The sequence below is a fragment of the Fringilla coelebs genome, assembly GCF_963513975.1.
Source record: "Fringilla coelebs genome assembly, chromosome: 6".
In the NCBI taxonomy this organism is placed as follows: domain Eukaryota; kingdom Metazoa; phylum Chordata; class Aves; order Passeriformes; family Fringillidae; genus Fringilla; species Fringilla coelebs.
In genome coordinates, this window is record NC_140034.1 from 32683779 (window position 1) to 32705730 (window position 21952).

Here is a 21952-nt window from a genome sequence, read left to right on the forward strand (position 1 = left end):
ATCCACATAAGCAGTAACTGTATCCCATTTTGTATTTTCTAAGATGTTTTTGACTTCGGAAAGCTCTGGTGAATTTGAAGTCCTACTGTGACTACTACTGCTCTTCAAACAGTACAGAAGCAATATTTGAATCCCTGAAAAATCGTTTATTAAAGGCATTTCTTAAGCACAGCTATCAAACCCAAGGCCCTACTCTGGCATTTTTTTTCTGTTATGCAACAATTTCGGTGCTGTAGCAGTTTCAGTGTTTCCAGTTTTTTCCCTCTTCCTTTACCTCACATTTTTAGAAAACAGCTAATTCATTGTGGTAGAGAACAGATTAGAGAAAACCAGCAGCAGGCTAAAACAGTGAATACAGGATGATGATATAAAAGCTGTTAGCAGCAAAAACTTTTGGTAGCCTCCATTTGGAGGTACTATTGGTTGAATTCTACATACAGAACTCATCAAGTGTTCAAGGTTGGAGGTATTTTAACTTCTTATTAGTGATTTCTATTTTTTTTTAATCTCATGTTAGTGTTGTTTATCACAGCACACTGCTGAGTCATGGTAACCAGTGTGCCTTTCGTGGAATTCATTGCCTTTTAGCTAAATAATAATATTTAATACCTGGAAAAGTTAGACATAAGCCCTTAAGAAAGTTTGCTTTAAAGCATTTTAATAATGCAGTGAAGGCTGTGAGGGTCAGTCCTTCTTTTCAGTCTCTTCTCTGTACAAGTCTTCAAAAAAAAAAAAAGGCTCTTTAAGAACTTGAAGATGCAGACAGAATGAGCTCAGCATACCTAGCTTCTCACCTGAAGTTTGAGATGTGTATGGTTGATAACTGTTCCTTTGCCACAGTGGATTGTGTACAGCAAGGATAAAATCTATTTTATCACACACAGCCTTTTCTCAAGTGCTTATCTGAGGCTATGAAGCAGAATCTCAGATGAGAGCTGCAGATATGAACATCTGCATTCTCTGGTTTTTTGGGGTTTGGTTTTTTTTTTTTTTTTTTTTGGTAATGTAGGGTTAATACAAGGAACAAAGTAATCTTAAGAAATCTTTAAAACTACATAATGTCTGGGGGCAAAAAAGAAAATGTGGATTAAAATGGGAAGAATCTGAAGAATGTTACTGAATTGACTTTTGGAAAGTGACTAGGTGTTACAGTAATCAAGATGTTATACAAAGAGGGGTTTTTCTCAGCTTAGAATTTGTACTCGCTCATCTTTTCTCTTCTGTCTAAAGGAGTGTTTTAATGATTTCATGCTTCCCAGGGTGTCTCACTTCACAGCATGCTGCAATCACCTTGCCTTTGGCCCTAGAGGCCGAGAAGCCCTCCGAAAATAAATGGGAAAAGCCAGAAGCTGTCTCCTCGACTTAGCATTTTCTTTTAGTTCTGCTTAATGGCAGGATTTTGTTGGGTTTGGTCTCAGAGTGGTGTCTCTCCAGCGAGAGCTTCCTCTGGCACTCACTGCCTGCAGCTTAGGGGCATTAGCTGGGAGGCTGTGCACATCTGGCTGCCCCAGCAGCACGGGGAGGCTGTGCACATCTGGCTGCCCAGCAGCACTGGGAGGCTGTGCACATCTGGCTGCCCCAGCAGTATTTGGGAGGCTGTGCACAGCTGGCTGCCCCAGCAGCACGGGGAGGCTGTGCACAGCTGGCTGCCCAGCAGCACTGGGAGGCTGTGCACATCTGGCTGCCCCAGCAGTATTGGGAGGCTGTGCACAGCTGGCTGCCCCAGCAAGTCTGGGAGGCTGTGCACAGCTGGTTGCCACAGCAGCACTGGGGGCTGTGCACAGCTGGCTGCCCCAGCAGCACGGGGAGGCTGTGCACAGCTGGTTGCCACAGCAGCACTGGGAGGCTGTACACAGCTGGCTGCCCCAGAACGCCTGCCATGCCTGCTGTAAGGACTTCAAACTGCTTGTCCTGCACAGGGCCAGCTTTGCAGCTCCCCACGAGCATCCAGAAGTGTCAAGACCATGGTAATTCTGAATCTCTGCTGAGGAAGTAAATCTGTTGGGTGTTTTCTTTACAGTTCTGTACTTAAAACAAAGAAAACAGGCTGGTAGCTGTGAAATCTCTAAACTCCTGAAAACGGATAGGATAATAATTAGAGATGGTTCTTTCCAAGCATGGATGTGCCACTGAAATCACAAGGCTGAGATAAACATGCTGTTTTCTACAACACAAAGAGAAGTGCCTTGTTGCACAAGAAAATACCTGGATGGGAAAAATACGGCACTTAGTTACTTTAGAACTACGAAACAGATATCTGGTTAGTGTCATTCTAATACTGAATATTGGTGCTGGATATATTTAGATCTTTATTTGTAGACACACCTGGAATGCTTTGCCCATCCTGCAGCCTAGGTAGCTGATGTCATTGTTAACGTGGTGGTTCAGTTCTAGAACTGACCTGTCAGTTCAGCTCTGGCTGAGCACCACTTCAGTGGTCCAGCTGGATTTTGGAGGAGGTCTTGCTTTGTCCATCCAGTTCAAAGTATGACTAAAATATGTTTGTAATATGTGGGTGGTCATATAAAGTCATTAATCCTTCTTATTTGATTTTCAATTATCACCAGAGAGATAGTTTAACCCTTTCTGCACTGCTTTAGTGTCACTACATCTGATTTTTAAAATACTTCAACTTTAGAATCTTAAGGCATAACCCTTCTCAATGGGTATGTAACACACTGTAGATTGTCAATGGTTTCAGATTACATCTTTCAGAAAGTAGGCTTCAAAACCACTTTCTGTGCCACACAGAGCTTTGTTTTTGTTTTTTCACAGATTTCAGGTTAGTTTTCTTATATGCTGATCATGGGTTAGGATTAGTGATTTTGGACTTCTGTTCCAGAAGCAGTATTCCATTTAGTCACCTAGGGAACATTAGTTTGAACAAATTTCTTGCATCTCTTTTGGCAACAGCCTTTTTGTCTTGCTTGTTTTTTGTTTTTTTTTAAGTTAAATAAGTAAGAGCCTTTAGAAGGTATGTGAAGATTGCATAATCCTCACCCAGAGTTAAAATGGAAACACAGAAACTACTGTCCTTTTTCAGATTTAATTGATATTCATATATTTTACAAATTTTAGAGGACGATAACTACACATTTGGCAATGGGGTAAAAGTTTAGTATTGTAGGTTGTATGCACTGTTTTGGCTTTAGCTGATTCTTTAGGAGTTTGTAATACATATATTTGTATAGAAATGTTTTAAAGCAAATAAGCCACACTTTGGACCTAGTTTTTGGTTTTCCTGGTATTCCTGACATCATAGGAAAACTATATGAAGTTTTTCAAAGCAATGAGATTTTTTTAAATGGCTGCATATAAATGTTTGTATGGATAGAAAGGAGGAACAAAATAGCCAACACTGCTTTGCAAGTCATTAAAATACCCAAAAAAGTAATTTCTCTCTTCTCTGTTGTAGATTTGTAGTATCTTCAGCTTGTCAAAAAGTGTGCAATAAAATAAGAAAGGCAAGTTCTCCAGTTATACCTCATTCCAGCCCCCCTGCTCTGACTCCATACATTGTTCTTGATTTTAGGTCTGCTCTTCTGTAGCCATCTGTTCACTTCCTAAAATAGCACTGCTTGTGTCTCAGTTTAGAACTTTTTTCATTATCCATAATACATTTTAACTTCCCTTTGAATGATACTCATTTTGATGCTGAGTTTTTTAATGCATTGCTGAATACGTATATATTAAGTAGCTAAACAGCAACTTTATGTTCATAATTGCATCAACGTTTTGAGTTGCCAAACATAAGAAATAATGCTTGGTTCTCAGTGTTTTCTGGTTTTGTAATTGTTTTGCATTGTTCTGAGTATGACTTCATTTGGAATTAGTCAAATACTAAATTATAAATACACTAGCAAACTGAAAATGGTAGCACAAAGTCACACAGTAATTCCAGACTGATCCTCTGTTTGCAGTGATTCAGGGCGAAGTGCGTGTTGCACGATTGTCTGCTGTTGGACTTGTGATGGACTAGAATAGATAAAAGCCCTATCTTGGCTTCCCTGAAATTTCTGACATCACAGAAAAAGTATATGAAGTTTTGCAAAGTAATGAGATTTTTTTTTTAATGGTTGCATATGAATGTTTATATGTACAGAGGGGAGGAACAAAATAGCCCATTTGCCTTTCCTCTCTCCACCATTATTTCCCATGCTTTCTATCATACTGTCTTTCATGTCTCAAATTTTCTGTAATGATTTACAAGCTTTGACAGCTCTAATTTTGTAAAATTCACTTGAAGTTAGTCATCAAGTTGGAAAAACTGTGTTAGGAAGGAAACACGAGAGGGGGAAAGGGGAATTTAGTGGAGAAGTGGATGGACAGCATTTAAGTAATTTTTATAGGCAAAATGAGGCATTATTACTGAAGAATTTTAAGAAAATGTTTAGTGTGTATGTGTGGTTGTCAGATTTTTTCTGTCATAGAAATGCTGAAAGCCTTATACACTGTTGAAAATTATAGATGTTGACACTTTAAAAAGTTAAGTTGCTTACCTGCTGCATATTGATGGAACAGTTCTTTGGAGGAGTAAAATGGTCTTTCTCAATGAACTGGTGAAGTTGCAAATGTGGGCTTTGGTTGTTTAATAGTGATTATGTTGAGACCTTAAGACATTTAGTTTTTTTTGTCAGGTACTTAGGAACATTTTCAATATCTCTTATGATTTCTTATTATACTTGTGTAAATGCACAGAAGTCGTTCATGAATCATGAAAACTGCGTGGCAAACATGGATGTCAGGCATACCTATACATTTTAAGACCTTTTTAATGATTTTTTTTTAGTAACTACTAATTTTAAGAAGAATTGCAGAATAAACTGAGGAATGGTGCAATCCATTGGGTCTCCCATTCACTCAACAGCCCATTTAAGGGGGAATTTAATAATGTTGCAGGTCTCAGAATGCCCTAAAAAAAAAAAAAAAAGAAAAAGAACATTTAGTAGAGAAGTGTTTTCTTCTTTCCCAGTTAAATTACTCTGATGTCCATTTCTGTTTTTATGATGTTCAAATGGCTGATTTAAAACATAACAGCTCAAAGGTTTCAGTAAGGACAAAAGTAATTATATAATGATAGAAAATGGCAGCAAACTTTTCAATGGTATATACCATTTGTATCTATTTTTGTTGGCCATTTGTAAGCCATGGGGTTTGGTGATGGTGCAGTAAAAAATAATGATAATCCTATCATTCTAGTCATCCTTCCCCTCATTGTTGATCGAGCAAGAAGAACTCAGAGCAAATACTGCAAACCAGTATACATTTATGAGCTGGAGTATCAGAACACCCACAAGAACATTAATCTTGATAGGTCTGTAACAGTGGCAAGAAATGAGCCCAGACAATGGATCACAGCCTGTTTAGCTTTCCTAGCTGAGCCAGCCGTGCATATCCCCAGCTGAGATGGGATGCGAGCCTGTGATGCCGAGTGCTGCAGTGTGCCAGCAGGCACAGGCGCCAAACGCAGGGCATCAGGCAGGAGGGCTCTGGCACTGCCTGGGAGTATTGCCTGGGAATGCTGTTCCTGCGGGCTCTGCTGACAGGAGCCTCTCAGGATTGCTCTGCTCCTCTCCTTGCAGGGCTGCTGCCTTGGCTGGGTGCGTAGGGCAGAAACTAGTGAGGGAGAACCCTTGGCAGGGCGCTCCGCGTTGCCATGTTATGAACGTGGCAACTGCTGGCTTTCTTTTGAGCTGCAAGAAATTTACATGGAGTGTTCATATGGGGTGTCATTCTCCTACAAATGCCAGCATGGCTTGGTATGGTCCTGACAGCTGATTGATTGATTTGATTCATTGCCCGGATAAGCAAACATATGAGACATGACAGGCTGTATAGGCTTTAAAGACTTCTCCCATTTTGTTGCTTGCTGTAGGCTTAGAGTTAAATATAGTTAAAGATTTGGAATCAGCAAAGAGAAGGAACTAAAAGTTAAGAAAAAGGAGTAGAATATCAGCGTGACAAGATTATTTCCAGAATATATAAATTTTTCCCTGTTCAGGTGAAGAAAAGATGATGTATTTATTCACGTCTAATGAACGTGGACAGCAATAAAATGACAATATTATGTGTTTAGGAACAGAAGTGACTGTGAGTCCCTGAAAAACAAAGTAAAGTAAATCAGCAGCAAGATAATGTCAAAAGTTATGTTCAGGTAGCAAAGACAAAGAGGAGAAATAATGTAGGCTACCTAATGCATCGGTGCTTCTAATTTCACTGTAACTAATAAGGAATGAAATTTTGAGCATAGCTAAAATACAGGAGCTCAAAAAAGAGTCGACTACAAACAGAATGATGGGAGCAAACATGCTTAAACATTTGGAGGACCATTCACAGGAGGGAAAGCTGGGCTGCAGTTCTCTGGTCTCATGTCAGATGAGGGTTGCATAGGGCTGGAAAGCACTTCTATTACTGCCTTACATATGCTATTAAAGTAAGCAAATTGTAAACAAAAAAAAAAAAAAAACAACATTACATGCAATCCATGATTAGCCACATAGAGTTGTTGTTTAAAATATCTCATTGTAAGAGTATAGCAAGATTCCAGAAAGAGAATGAACAGCAAACTTCACCATGTAATCAGGACTGCAATCAAGACTTGGTAGTCCTGAATGTTGCAACTCTGTAAGTGAGCATCAACAAAGGTACACAAATGTAAAGCTTACTCCTGGTATAATTTCTTAGCTTATTTTTAGCATCCCTATTTTTATTTTCTGTATTTCAGGATTGGTGGAGCATATGTTTCAAGTGGTATATGAAGCATGACTTGTAGTACTCTGGAATCATTTGAGATTGTAATTTTAATAATTAGTTGAATGAGTGAGTGATGAAAACACTTAGCATTTAAACTGATTTCCAGGTTTTTCACAGCTCACTGAGATAATTGGCTTAGTTCCAACTATTTGCAGCTTTTTCAGGATCCTCCCAGCTGGAAGAAATGACAAGAGGCTTTGGTTCCCACTTTCAAAGTTTATTAATAAGCATTAGGAACAGACATGTGGAAACAAATGAACCCTGAGATGAAGGATTGGTCATGTCACTTCTTTGATCCAGTTGCATGAAAAGCGGTCTGCTCCACAGGTGTTAAAGTAGGCACAGTTTATTAGCATAATGTTAAAATAAACAAAACATTGGAAAGCAGTTTAAAGAAAAGAAAAGGAAAGATTTTAGAGACTGGGGGTAAGGGATAAATCTCTGTTTCTTTTAGAGTTGTTTAATGAGCTACAGGCTTTGTGGTGAGATATCCTCTCCTCCCATGACACCTGAGTGGAACTTGTCCCCCTGAGATCTTCACCACTGCTACCGCTAGAGACAGCGGTGAACAAAACATCAACAGTACTGAAAATCCTGATTTTTAGAATTTGCACTTTCCTGTGTAGGTTTTAATATCAGCACTCTTTTGTGGATGGTAACTCAATGTTCTGGAAAGACCTATGGTACATTTCCAGATCATTTTGTAGAAACAGTTTCCCACTGCTTGTGATAATTGCGGAGCCCTGGGAAGCCAGCAAAAATCTGAAACAGCACGACTGGTTCAGCTTTGTGTGAATGTGACTGTGTTTCTTCCAGGAACTTGAAGGTTCTTTAGATGCCTTTGCACCACTGCAAATCCGAGCTAATAAACCCTGTTGTGGCTGAGGTGGCACCATGTGAGGTTAGCTTTGCTGTACATGTCTTGGCATTCCCTGTACGCAGTGGCGTTGGAGTGTACGGTGGCAGTGAATGCTGGTCGGGGTTTCATCTCTGTGCCTCAGTGCTAGCCCTGCTGTATCCAAGCTGGTGCTGCTAATGTGGGGTCTCTGCCTTATGGTCTAGGTTTAGCCATGCCCTTCAAGTCAAACAGAGCTCTTTTGCCAATCAAATGCTGCATCTGGGCAAGTAAGAGCTACCAGAAGCAGTGTTGGGTTGATTGAAGCAGGGATTTGTTGATTGCTCTGTTGTGCATGCTCTGTAATAACTGTCTGCAGGGCTGTTTCCCTCCACTACCTGAGGTATTATTTAACTTCTGATAATGGAAAGTTGATTGTAAAAAGAAAACAATATGGAGGTGTCACTGTAGGACACGAAAGAACACAGGCACACAATGCTGTTCTTAAGGTGAAGAGAAAAAGGGGAAGTTTGTTTTCTAACTCCAACATTTACAGTTTTCCAAAAGTGACAGTGGATTGGAGGGTGACAGTGCCACCTCTCCAATGACACTGGACAAACTAATGGTCTATCAAATTTCTCCTCTTCCATAAAACAATGCAAAACAATGAGTTATTTACAGAAAGTGTGTGAGAAAGTTCTCTACAAGAATGTCAATATCGGAAGACTTAGAAAATCTTAAAAAATCAAAGCGACATGGAGGTAGATGCTTTTTAAACAGGCGGTAGGATTTATTTTATGCACTTTGTTTTTCTTGACCACTTCTGCTTTTGGGTGTTTGTTGCTTTTTTTTTTTCTAGGTAGAGTTGAAAATCTCTCCTTAAAGTGTTTCTATTTTGAAACTGTCTGTTTTGTACTGCCACTAGTTTTAAGGAGGCTTAAGAGTACTAGTACAAAAAAGATATCTTAAGAAGTACTTATGTTTTGGACAAACAGGAACTGTCCTATTTTTAAGGATTATTGCAATCACTTTTTATAATACTGTTTTTTTCCACTTTCATGAAGAATTTTTCCATAAGCTATCAAGAATTCACATTTAATGAATTGAAAATGCTAAACATATGGATCTAATTTACTTCATAATGAGATTTAGGGGAAAATGGAGTAAGACAATTACATTGTCATCTAAACAATATTTAATTATATGAAGTATAAATTATTTTTTACTCATATGCTCATGTTACATTATTAAATTATACTGATTTGCTTAAATATTTAATCTTCTTGTGAAAGCTAATAATTTAAAGGTCCCTTTGCATGAATGGACATCCTTATGTCCAATAAGTAAATACCTACAACTGAATTTTAATGTCAACATCTTTTCATCATCTGTGCTAACAATACAAAATTATGCCTTTTATACCTCAGTATGGTGTTTGTAGGGCCTCAGTTCAGAACTTGGCATATAGAGTTCTGCTGAATGAATGGTTATTGTGTAATTGCTTAAAGGAAGCTCTTCTGTCCCAGGTGATTCCTTCAGCAAGCAAAATGAAGGAGACAGACACACCAGACTAGGCCCAGGTGCTAATTTTGTCTAAAAAATAAAAGAGATCATGTCTTTTTCCTTAAGTCCTTGCCTGTAGTGGAGTTGTTTGTCTACAATACACGTTCTGGTTTATGTGCTGGCATTATTTTGCTATGATTACACCTTCAGGCTTTGAAGTCTTATAGCTGTATATGATTCAATACCATTCAGTCTGGAGTTGCACTTGATTGTCACTGGGATTTCTGCAGTTTTATAGCTCACTAGTATATTTAGTGTTTTGCTTTCTCCTAATTTCTGTGGCTCTTGGCTTGAGTCACTCCCCTGGTCCAGTAATGTGGATGACCTTTAGTTGCTTTTACTTGAACTCAGAAGATGAACCCAAAATCCTCAGTAAGACAGCTGGCTTTGTGATCTGATCGTGGGTCTCCTCCAGCTCCATACCTTTTCTATGTGTTTCCCATGTGCCTTCCTGTAATCCTCCTTGGAAATCCTGTACTGCATAGTTGTACCTCTGGATTCAGGGAAGGCATCTGCTCAAACCATGGGTACAATGTCCAGGGTAATCATGGAATCACAGAGGGGTTTGATTTGAAAGGGACCTTAAAGATCATCTCATTCCAACTTCCCTGCCATGGATACCTTCTACCAGACCAGGCTGCTCAGAGCCCCATCCAACCTGGCCTTGGACACTTCCAGGGATGGAGCATCCACCACTTCCCTAGGCAACTTGTTCCAGTGTCTCACCACTCTCACAGTAAAGAGTCTTTCTGTTATCCAATCTAAAACCTACTCTCAGTTTAAAGCCATCACTCCTTGGCCTATCACTAAATGCCCTCATAAAAATTCCTTCTCCTGCTCTCTTGCAGCCCTCTTTAGGTACTAGAAGGTGCTATAAGGTTTCTGTCTCAGAACCTTCTGCTGCCCAGGCTGAACACCCCAGCTGTCTTAGTCTGTCTTCACAGGATAGGTGCTCTAGCCCTCTAATCAACTTGGTGGTCTTCCCCTGGACTGATTCCAACAGGTTGATGTCCTTCCTGTGCTGGGACCCCAGAGCTGGATGCAGCGCTCAGGTGCAGCAACACTCCACCCAGAGTGGAGCAGAGGGGCAAATTCCCCTCCCTTTCCCTGCTGGCCACGCTTCCTTGGATGCAGCCCAGGATACAGTTGGCTTCCTTGGCTGGGAGTGCACACTGCCAGCTGTGGCATGACATGGGCATCACACAAGAGGTGTCTTAAGAAGCACAAAGTGACTTCTATTTCTGCCTGCCCTTTTTTACTACGTGTTTTTGATGTGGCTTCTTTTAACAGCATTTGGCAGGCTATGTTGGACAGTGCAGGGAATACCTCAGTCTCCTTAAGGAGGGAGAGTTACCTGATTTCTGGTGTCTGGGGCGGTATGAGATGTGAGCAGAAGACAGCACACTGAGGCCTGGGCTCTGTGGGTTGGTCCTGGAGGATTATTTACCTATCAGCAGGTCTGTATGCATTAAGCTGTGCAGCAATGCAGCAGTGCAAAAAGGGGTGTTGTTCCAAGCCACAATGTGAAGTTTCTTAAATCCTTTAAATCCTGAAATTACTGAACGATGCAAGCCTGTGGTCACAGGTCCCTAATACTGGAGTGGTTCACATAAATGCAGTGTATATAGATAGAATATATCATTAGGAAAATGGAGTATAGATTTTCATGTGTTTCTTGTGGCTCTTAATCAAGCTGGCAGATAATAGGTGAAATGTGTTAACATCTTGCATCAGCATACTTTGTCATATTTAAAAGTGCATCTAGCTGAGGCTGACTGTATACTTGATCAGTGTACGCTGCAACCAAGGATCCATTTAAAATGGGCCTATAGAAGATGCTGTAAATTGTTCCCAATGTTGTTAACTAAGAAACTAAACATATTCTTTTCCTGAACTAAATAACATACAAGGAAACTAAGTTTAGAGATAAGAATTTTATCTTTTTCAAGGTATTGAAAAAACTCAGACATCTTCTAAAGAAATCAGAGAAGCTGAAAGTCATTATCTCCTTGTAAAGACTGCCCTTTAGAGGAAAGATTCTCCACATCTACTCTAAGTACAGCTGTTCTAACCTGTGGTAGAACTGAACATTCCAGAGAAGACTAAAATGAGAAGTACTCTTCAAAAGTACTTAGCTTTTAGTTGTTGTTGTTGGTTTATCTCTTTTGTTCCCCTCTCTTGGATGTGCCTGCCTGCTATACTTTTCCTTCCTATCCTGGAATTCTTTATGGTTTTACAGTAACTTCTTCTGGAAACTTCTTACTGGAAATACGTGTTGGGAAAAAAAATCCACACGAAACACAAACTAATTTATCTCCAATAACAAGAGCCCAAAGAAAAGAATTCATCAAGTGCTTGGTATTCATAGCTTCAAGGAACCTAATGTTTTTATTGGGTACAAACAATTAGAAGTATTGCTATTGCTGCATCTCCTAAGAGTTGAATGTCTTCAATGGTTTGATATTTTTCTTCTGAAGTTCACCTGAGCACTGCAGTGATCACACTGACAGTGCTATGGAGTTGAAACTCAAGCTTGTTAAATATTAGATTAAAACCCCAGCGCAGAATTTGTAGCCTAAGGCTGCGCAAATATTGTAAAATTTAAATGATAAATCATTTGAGGGAGGCATAACCCACTAGACTAATGGATACACAGAAAAAAATGCCTCATTTAATTGCTGTTAGAAAATGGAAGAAACCCTGGGGAGGTTTAGAAGTTCATAGCCTTCAGAAAAACTCTAACATAGATTTCACAACATTAGCTACTGTGGTGCAGAATGCTTCAGGTCTTCAAGAACAATTTGTGTCATTTAATCTATCCTCAAATCTATTGAGAACAAGTCTGTGTGCTTTTCTTGCCCTCACTATTATTATAGAAGGATTATTTGTGAGGGTTCACCTCTAACTCTTTGAAAATTATCTGTGTCTTATGATTTCCTCACAGTTAAATTTCTTCTGCAATAATATTCTTTTCTCCCTCTGATATTTGTTTTGCTGTTGTATTTACATAAACACACCAGCAGCTACCATCTGATGATTTTTTTTTTTCTGCTAAGCTAATCAAGAAAGTTCTTTTCACTTCCCCTGCCATCTTGCTTTTCTTTATCATTACAACAACCCTCCTTTACATCTGGTTTACAAGGGACATTACTGCTTCTCTGTTTTCTAGAAAAAGAAAAATCATATGTTCACATGTCTAACTTGTATTTCTGGTGTATGATCATCCTGTTTTCCACAGGTCACCTGAACCTTTCCCTTCTGTTGTTCCAGCACCTTAGTTCCTTTTTTATAACAGGGCTTCTTTGTCAATCTGTGAGGATACCATTCTGGATTTATATGGTGACAGCAAATGGCATTTAGATCACAAGTTCTTAGGAAATCAGCCTGCCTTATTTCTGCTACTCACAGACAACATATTTTCTTGGCAATTATAAGCATTTGCAGTTTGCATGGAGACTCGTAGTTCTTTTTATTCTGCAAATACGTCAGAGATTTGTGTGCAGATATGCAAATGGTGTAAGTGCTGCTCTTAAAATTAATTTGCTGTCTTCTTTGATAGATCTGGAGAAGGTGCTACAAAATTTCTGTAATGTGCCATCTGTTTTATGTATGTTTTCTGGTTGACATGCACTCACTTGAAAAATGTGACATTAGCAGAGAAAAAAGGCAGCATTTTTTATCTCTGGTGTTACTGTCCATGGGACCCATAAAATACCTTAAAATCATTTTAATATTAAGAGAATCAATCTTCTGGTGCTTTCTCCTTCCTTTGCCTTTCATAAAGTATGCCTTATAGGACGTATATAGTACATGTATAGGACAGGAATTCTGTGTTTGCACAAGAGAACAGGTTTTAAGGAGAGATGTTTTGAGGTCTGAGAAAAAATTCTGTTACCTTGCTGTATCCTAAACCCTAAGAACCTAAGCTTCCCCAGCAGAGTTTGTTATTTCTTGAAGTCAACATGTGTATAATAGGTAAAGTAGGTGCTTGCTGCCTTTTGTATAAGGTTGCGTCCATAAAAGCAAAGTAATTCAATCCTGAACCATTTGCATGCAGTACATGGAACAGAATTACCTGAAATCTGGAATGAGACTTCTGAATAATGCTTCTTGCAAGCAAAACCAGACTGGAGTACAACACTGTGCTAGACCAGTACTTTTCAGAACATCCCAAGTGTAGTAAATATATTTTTATATTTATTAACTGCTGAATGAATCTGTTATAAAACCTAAATACATAAATGAGCCTGTAAAAAGGGGTAAGGTAAAGTTGTGTCAGAAATACTATTGGCAGATGAAGTGGTCCTAAGAAAAATAAGTGAACTTAGGAGATATTATCACTAAAAGACAAAAATGTAAGAAGCTGTTATCTTATATTTCAGTGCATGCTGTTTTAGGTTGTAGTAGTCCATGTATTTTCAAACTAATAGTGCATTGGTGACTGTCTTCATGACAGACAAGATTTTGTTGTCAAGATGATTTTTATTTACAGGAAGTCATAACTGATCTAAAAGTAATTCTCAATTCTGGGAACCTAGAGGAAAATCTGGCAGGTAATAGTAGTTTTCTGGAATCACATATTTAGCAATGGGGAAGGTTGTGGCAGCAGCTCTCTGGCCACAGAGAGCAAGGCACAGCTTTCCCAGGCATTGTCCTGGGGGAGGCTGTGAGAAGATCAGAGAAAAGAATGATAAACAATTATTATCTTCACTTGCTGCACCTGTTGTTGTGAACATGTGGAATGTGTTATGGAGATTTGTTTACCAAAGAGTTGTTTCTTAATTGGCCAGTGGTGATGGTGTTTGGATTCAAGGACTAATTGGGTCCACCTGTATGGTGACTGTCTGTAAGGGCAGTGGGTTCCTAAATAGGTATAGGATAATAAAGTGACTGATCAGCCTTCTGGAATTGTGGAGTGAATGCTAGCTATGACCTGGCTGGGGGCCTGCAACAACAGGAGGTAAACTTAATGGTAAATTTTTTTTACCAAACTATAGATACTCATTTTTTGAGAGTGGATATTGCATTTTTTCTGAATCATATGAATATGAAAATCACTGTTATCAGCTGCAGATTTGGAAGTGATTTGATCTAAAGAGAGCTCATCTTTGCAGGGAGTACTTTCTGTGGGGTAGGAGATTAAATGACTTTTAAAGAGCTACATGGTTTTCAAATTGGAGGGCATTTAAAAAATAAAATTAAAACAAAGCTACGTTTTACAACAGATTATGACCTGCCACTACTTGAAGAAAATACTAGTTTGCTTTCAGAGTTACAGAACTTCTCATTTTGGAAATCAACAGGCTGACAATCTATTTCTCTTCAGTATGGTCTTATTTAAAACCCTGCTAAAGAAAGCAAAGGAAAAAAAAAATCTCATGGACAAATTTAGAAGTTCACAAATGCCAAGTGGGAAGGCTTCACAACTGTTGTAAATTGGATGTTTGCACATTAGAGTGTGAATGCTGATTTTAACCTTTCCGTCGGGAGTTTTGTATGCTGTGTAATTGACAGGTGAGAGCTATATTCCCTTATTAGCTTCCCACCTCTGTTACTTCCTAGGAACAAGACTAGACAGGGGTGAGAAACAGAACATCAGTAATAGAAACCAGGAGCTGGAAGTAGGATGAATGTTGGGAAAATTGGAGCTATTGCTAAATCCTGTTTGCTTTGATACATGTAACAGCTCACTTGGAAGTCAAACTGTTCAATGCATGTTTAGGGATTTTGCTTCACTGTGATGGTTTTGAGACTATGTGTTTTGTTCAGTTGATGCCTGTGATATTTGTGCCAATATTTGGTGTATTAAGAACATTTCTGGCACCTTACAGACTGTCATTTTATGTGCAATACTCCATGGAGCAAATGTGCTTTAGGGCACTGTTTTTGGAGTGTTTTGCCACATCCCTAAGGAAGTACCTGTGGGGATGGTGTACTGCAGACCAGAGGCTCAGCCACTTGATGTGCATGTAGAGAGGACCAGCTAACAGTTCTGTATCTCTCCAGAAACCATCCACTCAACAATGCTTAAAATACTAGCTTTTATAAAGTTTCAGAGGGCTAAAAAAAAAAACCAACAATATTTTTGGAGCAAGACAATAAAACCCTATATGGGGGTTGTGGATATATAGATGTCCTATGCAAAAGTATCCCTTGGTTGTGCTTCAGGAAGAAGTTAGGCATGGCTTAACTGTGCCCGTAGCACAATTTGTGGCTGTGATGCAACATTTTTGTCTAGGTTTTCTTCCCTCAAACCTTAAAGCACCATTGATCACCCTGATATTTCTGCCATACCATCACAATTTCACTCTCCTGTTTAAAATAAATAGCTTGCATTTCAGTTAGGGTATATGTTATTTTTTAAATATGTGCAGTGTTGATTTAAAGTTTTCTAAGCTGTGGGAAATAGACTACCTGCTCTGCTTGATGGCTTCCACCTTGCACCATGTTATTGCTGAACATTTGTTTTATATATTTATGGTAAGAGTTTGCAAGGATGTGAAGGGGCAAGGCTGTGCTTGTATGAAGACCAAGTGCCTATTCCAATGAATTATTTCCACTCACTGGAAACTCTCCTGTTGCTATCCATAATAGTCATTTTATTGATAGTTATAGTCAAATGTTAGTATTAACTAAACTATTGGAATTCTTGATTGTTAAAACCAGGTTTGGAATTTTTTACATTTATCTATAGCATTTGTATTTTCTAAATCCAGTTAGAACATTACCCTAAGAAGAGTCTTGCTTACCAAGCTGCAGCTAACACATTGTTCTAACTCTCCTACATTCAAAGAAAACAAGTGAGACAAGTTTTATGCATTTTTCAAGGTTTGTAGATATTTGATGTTGAGTTAGCCTTTTTAGCAAAGGGTTTTATTGCTGAGGTCTGATAAGTAGAGGGAAGGTTTGCAATTTTAAAATTCATTCATAAAAAGAGTGTTATAATACTGGCTTTATGTTGAGACAAGTAAAACAAATGCTGTCTCTGACAAATCTAGGCATTCATTTTAAACATTTATTTGAAACACATTTTGTGTTTTGAACATCATGAGTTGCAGATAAATAATGGCCAGTTTTACTGGTAAGATAATTTTGTTTCCCCTTTAAAAAACTTTTGTGATAAAGACACTAGTTTCCTCAATTATCACTGTGATTGTTTTCCATGAGGAGATTGGAGGAGGCACTAGAGAAATGCAGCATGTTTAGATTAAATATTTAATGTTTAAAAAATGTTTGATTTGTCAGTAGTGAAAAAACAGCGTTGAGCATAATTTTCATCCATGATGTATTGTGTTAGCATAGGAGATATGTTGATACATTGGTCATGTAGGATTTAGGACAAGACTGTAGATAAAATGGTCTGTTTGCTCTTTTGTTGCCAAACTTGACAAGAAGCAAATACAAACTCTCAAATTTCAATGTAGGTGGGAGTATTTTCTCCCATAAAATGTAGTTGTTTGTGGATCGGCTGATCTTGAAATTACTCCTTTAACTGAAAAGAGATCCACTCAAGGGTCTTGGGTTCAGGATAATAGGTGGGGATGGAAATGAAAAATTCCCGAAGCTGCTCAGTCAGAGCTTGCCTGGCAGTGGGGGCAGTGCTCGTGAGCTCGGTACAGGTGACTTTGGGTGTGTTATACAGGCAAGGATGACGCTGTCGTGGGAGGAACAAGCTGAGCGTCTGGGCTCAGTTAGCACAGGGAGTTGTTGTTTAAAATGAAGCTCTGAGACAGGTCCCTCAAAGAGAAGAGACCCCTTGTGAAAGACTGAGGGCTTTCAGGGGTTGTGTGCAGCGGGCAATTGTTGGGTGCTGTGTCCAGAGACACTGGGGGAGAGAAGCTCGGGATAGCCTCGGTTATTACCGTGTTGAGGTGAGTGTTTTCAACGCTTGACAAATACTTCTCTCACAGTCATAAGCTGTCAGGCTCTGTCTGAGGGCCAGGACTACTACCTGTTTCATCAGCTACCCCAGCCTCTTCCTCTGGGATGCTTTCTTCCAATCCTTGTCCTTCCCAGCAGACTTACCAGGTTTCACGCTTGTGAGATGCATTGCCAATGAGAGGTACTAGTAGAAACATTTTGCAGTTTTGTAGTATGTTAGGTAGGTCTGTCACTGTATGTGTTGTCATCTGTGAAAACAATGTATTTTGGGAATGATTTGCATTTTCTTGATGCTGGTGATGCACATGAATACTTAGAGATGTAATTTGCATTTAGAGAGAAAAAAGTAGGAACACTTGCTTTTGCAGTGTTTTGCAGTGATTTAAACACGTCCCTGTTCACCAAATGTGAGGCTGTATTCTGTGTTGAAAGATGTGCAATAATGCATTTCTTCATAAACTTCGTCTCACAGATTACCTTGCCCATTAAGGGAAATTGATCCTTACGCTGATTTCTCCATATCACAACCTCTGTGTCCTTCAGAGAGTTTGCTGTAGTCACAAATAACTAATTCCTTTAAACTGATACTGTGTTGTTCCATAAGTATTTGTGCCGCTATTCTTTTTACGCCTCTCAAACTGACTGTGGTGTGAGAAATGAGATGACTTTTAGGATTGGAGTACATTAGCTGAAAGACTTAGCCAAGAGAACAAATTTGGAGTTTGAGGTTTAGGTCTCTTCTGCCTTTTTTTTTTTCTTTTAATTAGTGAAGAAAATGAAAGCACACTAATACTCTTTAAAACTTCTGTGTGACATTTACTGTAATTTCAGTTATTACAGTAACTAACTGCTTTACATGCACTTTATAAGTTATTTATAAGTTGCTTGAATAAATTATTGCCCATAGTTACTTGTTTTGGTTATTGCTCATATGAAACATTTTTGCTAACCCATGAATAACTATGAACTTAAATACATAGCAGCTCTCACTGTTGCTGATTAAGTATATTGATCAGTGCATGATTAAAGACTCTCCTGTTAAATGTATGGATAAGTGTGTACCTGTGTATCCACGTGTTTGAGTTTTCCTGTGCCTTTGGGTGGACAAGTAGTGAGGACACCACCTGAAATTTGTGCAGTTTATTTCTGCATAAGCTGTGATACAGTGTTATTCACTTTCCATTGAGCTGACTTATCTTTGAATTTGGTGGAACCTCAGTGAAAATCAGACTTTATATATGTTCAAATTCCAGCCAACGCCTAAAAGCATTTTTAGTTATCGAAAGAACTGTGCTCCACTCTTAAATTTCTACCTCTTTTTTTCCTATTTTATTTTTTTGTTTTGTTTTGTTTTAATTTTATTTCTATTTTTTTTAGTGAGTGACAGTTGCTTCAGGAACCTTGCCGAGGATCGTAGTGGGATAAACCTTAAAGATCTGGTCCAAGACCCTTCTTTGTGAGTATCTGGCTCTTATTGCTAAGCAAAGAAAAGCTTCTACCTGATATCCTTGTGAGTAGTTTTGTAATTATATAAAGAAGTACTATGATGAAGTACACATAATGCTTTAGTGCTTTATGCTTGCCAAATTGTTAGTCTTTAATACAAGCAAGTATTATTAAAACCACCTTGGTTTCTAATATAATTCTGAAGTAACATTCAGAGAGCACATACAGTAAAGGCTTGAAGAGTCATCAGAGCTAACAGGTTGTGCATGCTGGTATTTCTGTAGAGGACTTGTATGCACATTGTTGCCCCCTTTTTTTAAGGAGGAATTGCATATAAATTAGGATATAACTGTGTAATTATGTTGTTGCTAATTACCTTTACATCTAGAATCTGTTTTCTTTGTATCTGATTTCATACAGCTATATGTGTTTTTTCCTCTACTACCTGTTTCAATTTGAGTATATGTGCGCATGGTCTAAATTTTGCTTCATCACAAGACTGCTAGTCTATCTCAGAATTGTATGTTTTTCTCTAAAATTGATCTCATGAGCTCTGAGCCAGACTTGAAATTGTATCAGACCCTTTTTTGTCATACAGTTTTTTGTTTGTTTTTTTGGGTTTGTGGGGTTTTTTTCCTCATCCATTAACTTTAGTACTACCTGAAAATGTTCTTGCTAGTGTGAGTGTACCACTTGTTATGAAGGAAGGGAAAAAGAGAAAAAAAAATCACATCTTTTTAACATGAATAACAGTTCATTCCACAGTGAGCTCTAATGTGATGGTCCTTGCTGCTGAAAGAGCAGATTTTTTAGTATTGATTGAGAAGTAGGGAAAAATAAGGTGTATTTGGCATCTTATTTCAGTTACAGGGATTTATAGTAATTAGTTGGATGCAGAATTTATTTTGTCATGTTCCTACAGGTAAATGACATATATGCACATGTACATGCATTCTTGGACAATTTTGACATAGTGTTTGTAACTGATGATTTATACATCTGAAATGATAGAGGTACAAGGGGCAGGTATAATTGTTGCTTGATATGTACAGAGTGAATGCAATAGATAAGTTTTTAATAGTTATTGTTTAAGTGTTGAAGTCAAGGCTATTTTAAAGGTCTTAATTTTCAAAATTTTTCAGTTGAGTGGTATTTTTTGAGTATTTTTGATTGGTTGGTTGGCTTTGTTGATTCTTTTTTGTTTGTTTGCTTTAGAATTGTGTGTGGGTTTTGGATCTGCAGGTGTACGTGCTGCACATAGTTTTGGGCTTGCACCTCTTGAGTTTACTCTCAGAAGGTTGAATTACCTTTGTTGTAGAATGAGTATTTTCTGTATTTTTTTACCAGAAGTGATGGCATCTTTTCATTTTCTTCCTTGACCGTAACTCAGATGAAGAATATTGTAACAAATTATTGTAATGTTCAAAAGAAATAAAATAGATTTCTGTTTCTTATAGCATAAGAAGGACAAGTGACTGCAATGTGACTGCACTTTGAAAGACTGGGTAAAGTCTCAGTACATGTTAGGTTTCAAAGGCTGCTTATGATACTTTGCTATATGACAGATTACAGTGCAAGAAAAATATCCTCTTCCTGACGAATGACAGGAATATATAGACTTGGGTTTGTCTTTCCAAATTGGAATTCTTGCTGTTTTATGACTTAGCACCTATAAAGAGTTCTTGCAAAATGTGTAATAATGTGAGTGAATCTTCAAAATGAAGAAACCATCTAAGGCAATATCGTCCAACGCAGCCTTCTGTAGGTGACCCTTAAGGTCCCATGGGATCTGAATTCTTTGTTATGCAAAGGACAGCATTGGGATGAAGCATGGGAGTGCCATACAAAGAGATGTTTGAATCTTTCTTTGAAATAAAGAATAAATTTTAATTAAGATCTTATGCCTATTTGGCTGTGATTGATGCCTCCAATAATACCTGAATTGTAAAATAGCATTTGATCAATCCTCTTACCCATTTAATATTTACACTTTAGGACTTCTTTAGTGCTCGTTTGTGCTCACTGTAGATGCACTGCCTCTTCTTCTTTATAATCTCAGATGTAAACATAAGATTTACATTAAAAATGCTCATGCTTTCTCTGCAAATGGCTCTGTCCCTCTTAGTTTGCCACTCTTGTCTCTGCGACAGGCAACTTCTGTTTTGTTATTGCAGAAGGCCTTTTTTTTGGACAGCTGAAAGTGTGTCTTTATATTGAAATGAAACTCTATAAAATACATAGCCTTGTTGGTTTTTTCATTAATGTTTGATTTATATCAAGTACACCTAATTGTCAGAGTAACCTTTTTCCCCCAGGTGATTTCCCAGCTGGAGCAGGACTGTAAACTTAATCTGCTTTCAGTTCTCTCAGCAATGCTAATAAAAGCTCTGCTGCTCAAATTAGTAGTTTGATCACCTATACTTGTATGTGATTAACTCACAGTTTACTGTGTGTCAATAAAAATGAAAATTCTGCTAAAGGAAAAAACCCAAACCACCAAGCATATCAAATAAACCTGAAGTGAGGAGTTATAGACTGTGGGAGAAGACTAGAGGTATTTTTCCCTTCATTGTCCTAAACAGCAGAGCTGCAGAGAGCAGGTGCAATTGGAGGAACTAGGCTGCTGGTTCTTAGATGATTGTTCAGACTTTATTCAGCTGAAGTAAAATGCAGTGAAACAGCTTAAGATGCTAGCAGAGTCCTGCTTTTGTGGGGAGATCTTTGAGGCTCTCTAACAAGGCAAAAGGCTGGTGCTCGAGGAAAGTTCAACATATTGATCAGTTCATTTGACCCCTTGCTCGTGGTGTGCACTCCTTTGTCTTCCTGTCCTTTTCCACCCTCAGCAGCCAATCTGTGCTCAGGAGAGAAACGGGATAGATACAATGCAATATGTCTGTCACCTGAAACTTCTCCTGAGATTTTTAGTACTGCTTTTCTTTTCTCATTACAAGTTACTTAAATATACCTGAAGAGTGTATTTAGAATGTTAGGTATATAGGTCCACCTACTTCAAGCAGATGTTCTATGTATAGAGATTCCAAAGTTTTCATTCTTAGCATTGCTTTATAAGATGTTCATTTCAGTTCTAGCCTGTATGGAGACTTAAAGTTCATAAAATACTTGTCTAAACAGAAAAGAGGATGCTTTTAATCTTTCTGTGCAATTCAGTAGCTGCAGCTGCAGATAATCACTGATACATTTGTTTTGGAAACATCTTCAGAGCTTCTTTGAGATGAACAATATCCAAGAGATTCTGAATAACTTCTTTATAGGCAAAATCAAATCACATCTCAACTGTGTTTCATGTCTCTTTCAGACTGATTATGAGAGTAGATAAATATAAAATGTAAGATCAGGTAACTTCTGACAGGAAATTAGAACTTGTTTTAATGAGTGTGTACTACAGAGAAGAAAAAATTGTGAGAAGAAAATGTTATTTACTCTCCATGTAATCGCATTAGAAAGACAACCAAA

The 21952-nt window shown here is 38.3% G+C and overlaps 1 protein-coding gene across 8 annotated transcripts in view; it reads left to right on the forward strand.

Moving 5' to 3' along the window:
• The window catches only part of GPHN (gephyrin), a 271571-nt gene that overhangs the window by 67214 nt on the left and 182405 nt on the right, over window positions 1-21952 (forward strand). For 5 of the 8 annotated variants that reach the window (XM_084207533.1, XM_084207536.1, XM_084207535.1 and 2 more), the window contains exon 1: window positions 18133-18488. In XM_084207533.1, coding sequence (XP_084063659.1) covers window positions 18271-18488 — 218 coding nt within the window. In that variant the 5' untranslated portion in view covers window positions 18133-18270. Of the gene's footprint in view, window positions 1-18132; window positions 18489-21952 lie in introns of those variants that run through there. The other 3 variants (XM_084207537.1, XM_084207540.1, XM_084207539.1) reach the window with 1 other exon arrangement.